General features: G+C 53.9%; 1 protein-coding gene across 11 annotated transcripts in view; it reads right to left on the bottom strand.

The window, feature by feature from the left end:
• Positions 1–142: 142 nt before the first annotated feature.
• The window catches only part of KMT2D (lysine methyltransferase 2D), a 40,364-nt gene continuing 29,737 nt past the window's right edge, over positions 143–10,769 (bottom strand). For 7 of the 11 annotated variants that reach the window (XM_053895573.1, XM_053895583.1, XM_053895578.1 and 4 more), the window contains exons 43-56: positions 10,505–10,664; positions 9,796–9,871; positions 9,444–9,619; positions 9,216–9,346; positions 8,415–8,547; positions 8,212–8,339; positions 6,921–8,061; positions 5,933–6,069; positions 5,710–5,840; positions 5,200–5,247; positions 3,760–4,045; positions 3,446–3,519; positions 3,213–3,321; positions 143–3,054 (exon numbers count right to left, since the gene is read on the bottom strand). In XM_053895573.1, coding sequence (XP_053751548.1) covers positions 2,962–3,054; positions 3,213–3,321; positions 3,446–3,519; positions 3,760–4,045; positions 5,200–5,247; positions 5,710–5,840; positions 5,933–6,069; positions 6,921–8,061; positions 8,212–8,339; positions 8,415–8,547; positions 9,216–9,346; positions 9,444–9,619; positions 9,796–9,871; positions 10,505–10,664 — 2,823 coding nt within the window. In that variant the 3' untranslated portion in view covers positions 143–2,961. The remainder of the gene's footprint in view (positions 3,055–3,212; positions 3,322–3,445; positions 3,520–3,759; positions 4,046–5,199; positions 5,248–5,709; positions 5,841–5,932; positions 6,070–6,920; positions 8,062–8,211; positions 8,340–8,414; positions 8,548–9,215; positions 9,347–9,443; positions 9,620–9,795; positions 9,872–10,504; positions 10,665–10,769) is intronic. The other 4 variants (XM_053895579.1, XM_053895580.1, XM_053895581.1 and 1 more) reach the window with 1 other exon arrangement.

The following is a 10,769-nucleotide window of genomic DNA, read 5'->3' as shown; positions in this document are numbered from 1 at the left end:
CCTACGTCAGACAGACGCAAGCCAAGGGCGGAAGGCGGGGAGTTCACTCTTCCGGCGTGGCCTGGCCTGAGTAACCGCCCTCCCCCGGGTCCTCTCGGACCTCACGGATCCGCCGACGGCGAGGGTGACTGGACCGAGCCGCTTGTATTTAAAATGTTCTTTTTTTATTTGTCGTTTAAAAACAAACTTGGAAGAAGCAAAATCCAAAACTTGCCCTTTGCCTCTTGCAACATAAATTATGTACAGTTCAGAATGATCGCTGATACAAAACATGCCAAGGACAGGGCGCTGGGGGTGGAGGGAGAGAGGGCGCTTTAAAAAAGGGAATCATTTCATCCGTTGTTACGAAGGACCAACCTTGCTGTACAGGATACACACAACACAAAATAAAGTCTTCACGGGATTCACACTTGTCAGCGATTTATTTTTTAAAAAGGGGGAGGGTCCTGGAGGTGAGGGGAGAAGACTGTAAAAGGGAAAAACTGAAAATTGAATATGTGCAAGTGTAAACCAACCCAAAATACAAACACGGGGGTGGGGGGGGGGGGCGGGCGGGAAGGGAATTCAGATGCAATTATACAGGCGGGATACTTTAAAAAAAAAAAAAAACAAAAAACCAACAACCAAAATTCCAACCTTGTAGCTTGGGTCTGAGTTAGTTTATATAAAAATTAAAAACTGTATAAGGTTTCTTCACTAAATTCTACAGGACTATCGGATACCTAGCATATGCTTACAAAGTCTGCCCCATCCCCTTTTCCCAATCCCAGGGCCCAAGCCCCAACCAGAGCCTGACTCACAGGAGTCAATCTCCCCCTCCCTGTAGCCTAGACCTTTTGCTCTTGGAAAAGGAATATCCAATGGCTTTGGGGGCAGCAGCCCAGTCTCCCCACTGTCTGATTTAATTACAGTGGTTTCTGTGGGGGTGGGGGGATGTTATTCTCTTAAACATTTGCAGCTTGAAACAGTTGAGGAAGCAGCTTAAAAAAAAAAATTCTCCCTACCCCCATCAATCCGCAACCCCCCAAATTCAAAAACAAAACAAAACAAACCTAAAATCACAACAGCGACCGTGCTCCCCCTCCAGCAGGCCTGCCCATCCACCGCCACCAAGCCCACCCCTACACTCCAGACATTTGATTTTTGAAAATATTAATTACAAAATGTCCTTTGCCCACAGCCCCTAGGAGAGAACTGCATATAAGCTTCATCTTCATCCCCACGCGCTCCCTACTAGAGACGGGTCTGGGGCCTCACCCACCCCCAACCTACCCCTACCCCCCAGGAAGAGGTTCAACTGCAGCACAAGCTTGGGCAGAAAGGGGAAGGAAAGGGAGGCAGGGAACCCATCACCCTCTGGCTCCCCCTGGGGCCAGCTCTCTTTTGTGCGTTATAACATAGTCCAACTATACAAAGGGGGTGAGAATTGCCCAGCCTCTATACCCCCACCTTACAGCAGTCACAGCCAGGGGGTGGGAAGGAGGGGGTGAGGAAAAGGGCGGTAGGTTGGGTTATGGAGGGGGCCCCCCCACAAGGGGAGCTCCATGTGTCCGCCCCACGCCCCCCTACCATTTATAAACTGGTTTTGTAAAAAGAAAATAGATATATTTATATAGAATATATAAAGCACAAAAATTAGTAGTTTTACATTTGCTCTCCCCGGGGGTGGGGGGAGAGGGGAGGGTTCTCACCTCCAGCCGGCTCCCCCATTCCCCACAAGACTATGTACAATCCCATGTATAAATAGATAAATACCCCCCACCCTCCCCGCGCTGACACTAAGCTCCCCACCCCCACATCACCACCCCTTCCCACCAGACCAGCAGCAGTTTGGTGACTGAGGGAAAGTGGGAGCTCCGGGCCACACCCTGCCTCACTGGGTATGGGCATGCCACTCAGGGATAGCCCTCACCCTACCACCCACCCACCCCATCCAGGGGCTGGAGGGCAAATGGGCTCATGATGGGGTTGGGAAAACAGGAGGGAGATATCCTGGTCCTAGGTTTAGCACCCCCTCCTGCCCCCATGTCTAGATGGAGAAGGAAGTCCTAGAGCAACTCGGGGCCAGTTATCCCCAATCTTCATCATCATTAGCCTCAACCACCATCCCATGCCCATAATTAAAAACAAAGATGGATTTTTTGTTGTTGTTTTTCTTCCTCTTCCTACCCCCCTTCCACCCACTCAGAAGAGGGCAGTGAGGTGGAAGAGAGGATCGGGGCAGTAGGGGGCTTGGAGAGGGTCTCACATTTCAAAACAGCAAAAAATCCAACACTTAAATGAGGTAGGTGTGGGTGCGGGGTCTCCTTGCCCGGCTTGCCTGGCTCGCCCTCCTGGGCAGCTGGGCGCCTCTTTCCCGTTCATGTTGCATTTGTCAGAGTGGAAAACAAGGAAACACAACCCATAGAGAGACAGAAACACAGAGGAGAAGAGGGAGACAGAGACAGATTGAGAGGGAAGGGGATGGGAGTGAGGGTGGGGGCAGGACCCGGCAGGCAGGGCCAGGTGTGGGACCCGGCCTTTGGGATTGTCAAGCTTAGTCAAGTCTCTTTGCAGCCTTGAGTTGGGCCGGAGAGGTCGGTGGGAGCAGCAGGGCTGTGAGGCCCGGCCACACATCCTCCTCCCCCCTCCCTGCTGCCTCCCAGTTGCTTCTGGGTAGTTCCCGGCCCATATCCCCCTCAAACCTGAGATGCCCAATGGCTGCTTCTGTCTGGCCCCTCCTGGAGCTGGGGGCAGAGATGCCAGCCTGGGGGCCGGTGGCGGGGAAGAGGGTTGCCCCTGGTGCCCAGGGTGGGCTTGGCCTAGGGCCCTCTGCCCCAGCCTCCTGCTCCAGGGGCTCCGGTCAGCCGGCAGCCCCAGCCCTGGGTCCTGGCTCTGGCTGCTACCTCTCTTCCCCCTCATCCCTTTCAGGGAAGAGGTTGGGGGTGGGGGGACTCCCCTGCCTGGTAGCCTCTAAGCTTCTTAGTTCATCCATTTTCGACAATTCCAGGCTCCACAGTGGCAGGGGATCTTGTGCTGATCGTCCTCAAAGTCAAACTGATAGTCATAGGTCAGCTGGAAAGAGAAGAGGGTAGAAATCAATTCCAGCCCCCCCAGAGGGAGTAGGGGAGGGCAGAGATCTGATCTGAGGGCAGTGGCCTTGGAGCTTGGCTCTGGGGAATGGCAGAGAAGAGGGAGCTGCTTTGTCACTCACACACGACACTTCCTCTCACCTCCTCTCCTTTGGGGATTCGCCGGCTGGAGATGATGATGATTTTATCCTCCTTGTCAAACGTCACAACTTCCGCCACACAGTTAGGGGCACAGGAATGGTTAATGTACCTAAGCAGCGGGCCAGAGTCGGGGATGCCAGGCAACTGAGTTGGGATGGCTTTGGTTCCTTGTTGGCCCACCCTGAGTGTCACCCAGGGACCCCTAAATCCCTCCTTCCTCATTCCTCTCTCACCTGGCAGGACCTCCGGTCAACGTAGCATCAATCACATGTTCGTTGTTTATTCGGAACATGTAGATGCCTCGATTCTGGAAAGGAAGAAGTTGTACAAGTGAGGAGAGTTATCAGAGAATGGTAGCGGTGCTGGTGGTGAGATCAGGTAGCAGACGCGGGCAGTGGGCTTATCTTCATTTCTTACTCTGCTTTTCTCCCATCACTTACCTCCTCCTCCCGCGGCTCTCCACCTGCTCCCCTGACCCCGATTCTGCCCCTTGCTCCTCCGCTGAGTGCAGACCATATACCAAGATGGCCCCTCTGCCAGTCCATACCTGCTCCTCGTAGATTTTCTCCCGCCGGTTGGCCACCTCGTTGCGAATGATGGTGCCAATATACTCAATGACCATCGTGTGCTTTTCTAGGTCCTTGGCGGCATAGAGCCCCAGGCCCTGGATACGGGAGCGAGCCAGATACACATTGTTCTTCCACTCAGTGCGCAGACGCCGGTACTGTGATGACTTGGAGTGCACAAACTGCTTGCTGTATGGGGTGTTGGTCTCGCCTGTGAAGGTGCTCTGATACGCCTTGGACATGCTGGTGCTGTTCAGGGTGTGAGGCCTGGGAGGTGACACAGGCCATGACAAGACAGCTCTCCCTCAGACCAAACACACACCACCCGCCTCCTCCCCGGGATGCACAAGATGCCAGTTAGGGGCATGTGCCGTCTTGGGAATGGAGCGGAGGCATGTGGGTCTTGGCTTTGGTGAGGTAGCCACTAGTTATGGGAACCCTTCCGACACCCTGAGTGGGACAGAGAGCCCAGGATGGGGGGTGGGGTGTGGAGGGAGAGGGGGGCACCAATTCCCCTACACTGAGCCCGCTCTCCCATCTCCCCACCTTAAACCCCCCTCTTGCCAAACATTACACAAGGCCATGCTCCTCTGGGAGGTCTTCCCCAAGCAGCTGAGGCCTGGAATTTAAGCTCATGATTTGCTCAAACATCCGAGTTCTACCTCCTGAACATACTGGAAGCCCTGAAAATGGGGGCCGTGTCTACCACATCGGGCTGGATTTGAATTAAAAGTGGCTCTGAATTCACAGCCAAAAAGTGGTATCCTTTCCTTTCTTCAGACTGTCCCCTTCTCTGACATAAGGTTGGGCTCTGTGCAGATGGCTCAGTGCAGGGGAATGACTGCTGCCTGGCAGGATGCCTCTTCACCACCCTAGGGCACCAGCCAAAATCTTGCCCATCCCAGAGCAGTGGTTTTCAAACGTTTTTGATTCTTTTCTATTTAGCAGCAATCTGTTTTTCTTTTTTCTTTAACAAAATGTCATTGGAATTCCAATACACAACCTAGATGAAAAGAGAATGCTTCTGGATGAATCCAATTTGGGGAAGGGGGAGTTATGCACGAAGAGGGCCAAGTTCGGCTTACTCGGTTTATGTGTTCCAGGACTTTCTGAAACACACAAAGTTTGAAAACCACTGTTGCATCGAGGACTAGGGATGACTGGGGTAGTAGAGCCTGATGCTCTACAACAGCCCAAGGAGCAACAAAAGGCCTCCAAGAAAACCCTGTTACGTGAATTCTGCCTCCCCTCTACCCAGGGACCAAAGTCAGGCTACCGTGGCACACAGAAAGAGCAGTGAACCGCAAGTCAAGAGGTAAGGTTCTGGTCCCAGCTGCGTGACCTTTGTCTAGTCACTTAACTTTTCTGGGCCTCAGTTTTCTCAGCTGTAAAATGGGGGTCATACCACCTGCCCTACCTACCTCATAAGGTTGTTGTGAGGATCAAATGAGATAATGGATGTGAAAACGCTTTGAAAAAAAAAGTATAAAGTGCTATACAAACGTAAGGTTTTAGTATTTTTCCATTATATTTCTAATTATTTTTGACACCAACTCAGCCTGGGGAAGGGAAGGTGACCCTAGCACTTATAGGGTGTCTCAGGTTTGGGAGAATCACAGGCCCCCTAGAAGCAAAATAAGAGGAAGGAGGTGACTGGCCCCCTTACACATGTCATAAAATTTCACCACCGTCTACCCAGAACCTCCCCAATAGCCATTCCCGGGGTGCCCAAGATAAGACTATCCCAGACCCCAGGCCAACCTAGGATACCTGAGCAGGGTGGAGGAAGAGGAAAGGGATACCCTAAGTAATACCTGCATACCCTCTAATCAGGAGGCCTAGAGTGAACCCCCAAACCCTCCTAATTGGCCGGAGGGTTCCTACCAACCACCCACTCCCACATCCCACGGCCCCCCCACACACAAGCTCACCGTTTGTAGTGTGTGAGGATTTTAGGCTCCGATCGGGCACAACCAGTGGGATTGATCATGAGTGGCAGCTCCATCAGGGGGTGGCGTCCATAGCGGAATAAATAGTTTTGACAGCTCTCCACTCCAGGCAGCTGTGGGCACAGGCCGTGCTTGCCTTAGCCTGAGCATTTTGGGGGCAGGACCAGAGTCCCCGGTGCCCACCTGGCCCCCAGCCCCTCCTTACTGATTCAGCTATGCGCAGCACGGCGTGCACCGTCAGCCCAAAGAGCTCCTCGCCTTTCAGGTACTCAGGGAAGAGCCGCAGCATGTCGGCCTCTTTTCTCATGGCAGCCACAGGCTCAATGATGCGATTCCACACAGCTAAGAGGTAAAGAAAGAGAGCAGCCCTCAGAGGCGATTTCTGCTCACTGACCTCAGCCCTAACCTCCATCTGGAGCTATGGTCATTTCCTGCGGCCTGCACACCTCCCTGTCACGAGGCTGTGTGGTTCTTCAGGACCCTCCACTGGCCTCCCAGTCCCACTCTCCCTCAACAAGCCAGAAGGCTTCCTACCCTGGAGGGGCATCACAGAGCCCTATGACACACAAACATGGACCCAAGGCCCAGAAGCCCCAGCACAGGGAACACTGACTAACCGAGAGCCAGAACAATAGGCATGCTCTGGACTTGGGAAGACTTGGGTTCAAGTTCCAGCACAGGCTTTAGGCCCTTAAGCCAAATACTCAAATTTCTCTAAGGCTCTGTTTCTTTATGTATAAACTAGGCAAAATGGAAGTACTTACATCATAGGGTTGGCATAAACAAAATCACCTGTATCAGTCACTTACATTAGTTTGCGCCACATGGTACATGCTCACTTATTTTTACCATTAACGCTAAAACTAAGATCAACAGAATTTTGACCAGGCCGAAGCAACCATAAGGAACACGTGGTTAAGAACAGGGTGGGTGAGCTAGATGATGCGGTCTCAGAATCAGAATATTCTTTAGTTCCACTGCGGGTAGGAAAAGAACCTAGAATACACGAAGTAGACTAGCAAAACATCTTCAATTACAAGAGCAATTAAGGTGACCAAGAGAGGCTAAAACACTTTCTCTGGGGATCTCTAGAAGACCTCTACCTGCCCGAGGTCAGGGGAGGAAGGTCACTCACAAAGACCCTGAGGATCTCTCCCATTTCCGTATTACCATTTCAAGGGCCCAGTGCTCACCCTGGGGGGAGGCGTCGGTGAAGACCAGGTCCTCCAGGCCCTGCTCGATGACTTTGATTATGAACTCGGGCCTTCCGTTGTTCTCGCCGATGGAGCAGCGGTAGCAGCAGCGGCGGTTGTTGGTGCGGAGGCTCCAGTAGATGCGTGTGGCCTCATAGCCCACAGGATAAAGGGCAGTGGCACTGTGGAAGTCGGCCATTTGGTGAGGGAGCAGCTGTCCAATGGCATGGAACACAAGGCCCCCTACACGGAACATGTGCAGCCGCTCTCCCCGCTGGATGATGCTGGCGATTTGCTTCACCTCATCCCGCTCAATGTAGACCCGCCGGAAGACAGCAAAAGAGCTCAGCTCCTGCTCACAGGGTCCCTTGATCTTATGCATTGGACACAGCATGGTCTTGTCCTTGAAGAACATGCACTTGGCGCGGATGGCACAGGCAAAATGGTAGACGTTGGGACAACGCATTCGATTGCAGCTGCTGGTGGCACCGGTGCGCTGGCACAGGGAGCACTTGGTGAGCAGTCCTCGGTGCAGGGCAACCTCCACGTTCATCAGTGCCCCGCCCTGGGTCTCATATACCTCCGTGGACCACAGAGCGCAGTTGAGGTGTACCCACAGGTCCAGGTCCAGGTTCAGCAGGCGGGCAGGTCCATCAGTGGCCCCATCACCCTCCTCGTGACAGAAGCAGCAGCGCCGCATGTCGCGAGGCACCTTGTCGGGTCGCAGGGCTGTGCCGAGCTGTTCCATAAACTCTGCCACTTCCCGCTCGTCCTCCTGCCGTCCACCAGCCTTCTGAATGGTCAGCAGTAGCCGCAGCCGCTTCCAACGCACCCCCTTCCACTTCTTGAGGCGAGGGGGCCGGGAATCTTCACCTTCTTCAGGGGGCCGGGCTCGGGGCTTGGGTCGGGCTGATTCAGGGGATGAGGCCAGTGGCAGAGGCGAGGGGACAGGTGGCTCAGCTGAGGGTTCAGCCGGGAGTTCAGCCAGGGGTTCAGCAGGGGGGCTGGCAGGAGAGGGTGCCAAGGGGGATGGGGGCGGGGAGGGTTCCTCAGGAGGCGGGGCTGAGAGCTGTCGCACGTCCAGGTTGGAGACGTTGTAGGTGTAGCTGTGTTGGGTGGGTGGCTCTGGGGCGGGGCTCTCCTATGGGAGGGCACGTGCCCGGTAGCATTAGTGCCAGCGCCTCACTTAACTAGCCCCCTCCCTCCTCTCAACCGGATGGCACTCTCCCCAAAGCCCTCTGCCTTCTTTGCCCTAGCCAGACACCCACCTCCCTTTCTCCTCCAGACCCACCTGTTTCAGGAGGCTCAAGATGTCTAGCTGGCTCTTGAGGGTATAGCCAGGCAACACTGCATCAAACTGTTTCAGCCAATCAGGGCCAGCTTCTGGGCTCTTGCCTCCCAGACCCTTTTCTTTCCCTCCTGCAGGAAGGAAGGGGTCAGAACCTCCCGCCAGAAGCATTCCCCGCAGGTCCCAAGTTTTCCTGCCACACTCACCAGGGCCCTCGGCTTCCCCCTTCTTAGGCTCAATGCCTGCCCGGGCAGGGCTCTCTGGGAACAGCACCTCATAGGAGTTGGGGATCTTCATGCTCAGCAGCTCTGCCACCGCCACCATCACACCATTCAGGTTCTACCAGGGCAGGGAAGGGGATGGGAGGGCTGTGTCGGCAGTGCGGAGTGAGCCCTGCCACCGGTTTGACGGGGACACCCTTCAACACCCAGAAGCCCACTCCCCAAGCAGCCAGTCAGTCCTGCCCTTCTCACACGCTTCCTTCAGAGCACCTTTCCAAGACTGCTACGGACATGAATGGGCGCTCCACCAAAAGGGACCAGTGCCAACAGAGTTTAGGAATGACACAAGCTATATCCACGACCTGGAGACTCACGATACACATTAGCAAATTAAAGGATCTGAGGAACCTTGTAGTAAAGAAACTTGTTTTGTGGTTTCAACCTGGATTTCCAATTTTCTTTGACCACAAAACCCCGCCAACATTAACAATAAAATAACAAGAGTTCTACCAAATGTGACTGAAGACATGCTGTCTTACAGCATTTGTCGCGTCATGTGCAACTCTCCTCGTTTGTTGACTTGGGTCTACCACTGGACAGGGAGCCCCCCTGAGGGCAGGGACCTCTCATGCTTTATTTACCCTAATCCTGAAGCCTCCGGCCCAGGCACTCACACACAGCAGGTCCTAGTACATAGTTCTGAGTGACTGAACTTATCCACACAAGCTCCATGGACTGCCTTCTGACCAGGATCCCCTTGGTCTCCAAGGTACCCCCAGGACACACCTTGGCTGCAGCAGCAGAGACCGTCAGCATGACTGACACCTCACTTCCTTTGCCCTTTTCCCAAGTTGTGGCAGGCAGCTTTCCAGGGGCCTCCAGGTCCAGGGCCCCATAAGGTTTGGTATCTGGGAAGACTGAATGAGAGAGGGACCTGTGTAAGCTCTAGCTGCCTCTCTCCCCCCAGCTCGGACAACCCAGCCCTGCCTGGCCCACGCCCAGAGCAGCCTCTACCTGGGATACTGGCCCGAGGAATGATGGGGATGACAGGGGAGAGAGCCCGGTCATCCTGCTCCCACCGGCCTGAGCCGAGCTGAGGGAAACGAGGGGCCTCCTCCCCCAGGATGCTCTCGGGGGACGAAGCCGGCACAATGCTGTCAGGAGAATCGCTGTCCTCATCACTCTCCATCCTGTGGGCCAAAAGTAGGCATTTGCTGGTACTGCCCTGCAGACTCCCCCTCCCAAATCTAGAAATTAGTCGATGTCATAGCCGGATTTGAAATCTGCCATTGGCCAAAGGAAAGATGAAACAACCTGCCCCGGTCCCATATTCCCATTCCTCATCCCCATTTCTGGCTGCCCCCACCTGACATCCTCAGTCTGATTGTGAGGGGGTGTAGGCAAGGCAGCCAGCAGGTCTAGACTCTTCACCTCTGAAGTATCTGAAGAGTAGAAAGGGAGAAGAAAAGTCAGGCTGGTGACCAGAGCTGACACGGCTTTCTCCCCCATATTTCAGGCCTAACTAGTACAAGATCTAGCTTAGCTATTACGAACTGCTGTCTACCTACCCACCGACCTACAAATCTGGGGCAGATGAGCTGTATTTATTGAGCCTTTCCTCTATGTCAGGCCCTGGGCTTTGTTTATCATCTTTTAACAACTCCAGCAGAGGAATAATATCACACCTCTTTATAGTGAGGAAATTGGGGCCCACACAAATCAACCGTGTTACTTAGCTGTGCTGACACAACTAAATTAATACAGGAACCTGAATTCAAATCCAGATTTCACTGTAGTTCTATAACCACTCAAGCAGGATTGTTCCTCACCAACAAAAGCCTCATTACCTCTTTCCCTGCCATCTACCTCCTCTGTTGCCTGTTCTCTGGACTCCCTGCTTCCAACTCATCAGCCCTGAAGAGGCCCTTCCTAACCTCAGGTATCCTGTCATATGTGCGCACGGGGCAACATGCAACCATTCCTCTCAAACTGTATGAGAGGGGACACTAACCAACTTGGACCCCCGGCACTAAATCCTACCAGAGAAGGAGAGGCCCACTCTGCTCCTGACTTACCCCTCAGTGTCCCTTCAGTATCCCGGGCAGAGGCAGCATCCTTGGGGTGCTCCCCCAGCTCTTCAGATGGAGTGACGCCATTCACCATCTTCTGCTGCACCGATGGGGGTGGGGTGGGGGGCAGCGACGAGGGTGGTGTCGGCGGGTTACTCAGGTTATTCTGGGGGTGGGGTGGGGTGTTGTGTGCAAGATGGCATAGGGAGACTGATGTAATCTCCTGGCCCCACACGACATCAGCAATTTCCTCATCTTCCATTCCCACCTC

This window comes from Panthera pardus, unplaced genomic scaffold (genome assembly GCF_024362965.1).
Source record: "Panthera pardus isolate Hobbes unplaced genomic scaffold, ASM2436296v1 HiC_scaffold_6, whole genome shotgun sequence".
Taxonomy (NCBI): Eukaryota; Metazoa; Chordata; class Mammalia; order Carnivora; family Felidae; genus Panthera; species Panthera pardus.
Note: the sequence above shows the minus strand (reverse complement) of the source record. Positions and strands in the feature narration are given on the sequence as shown.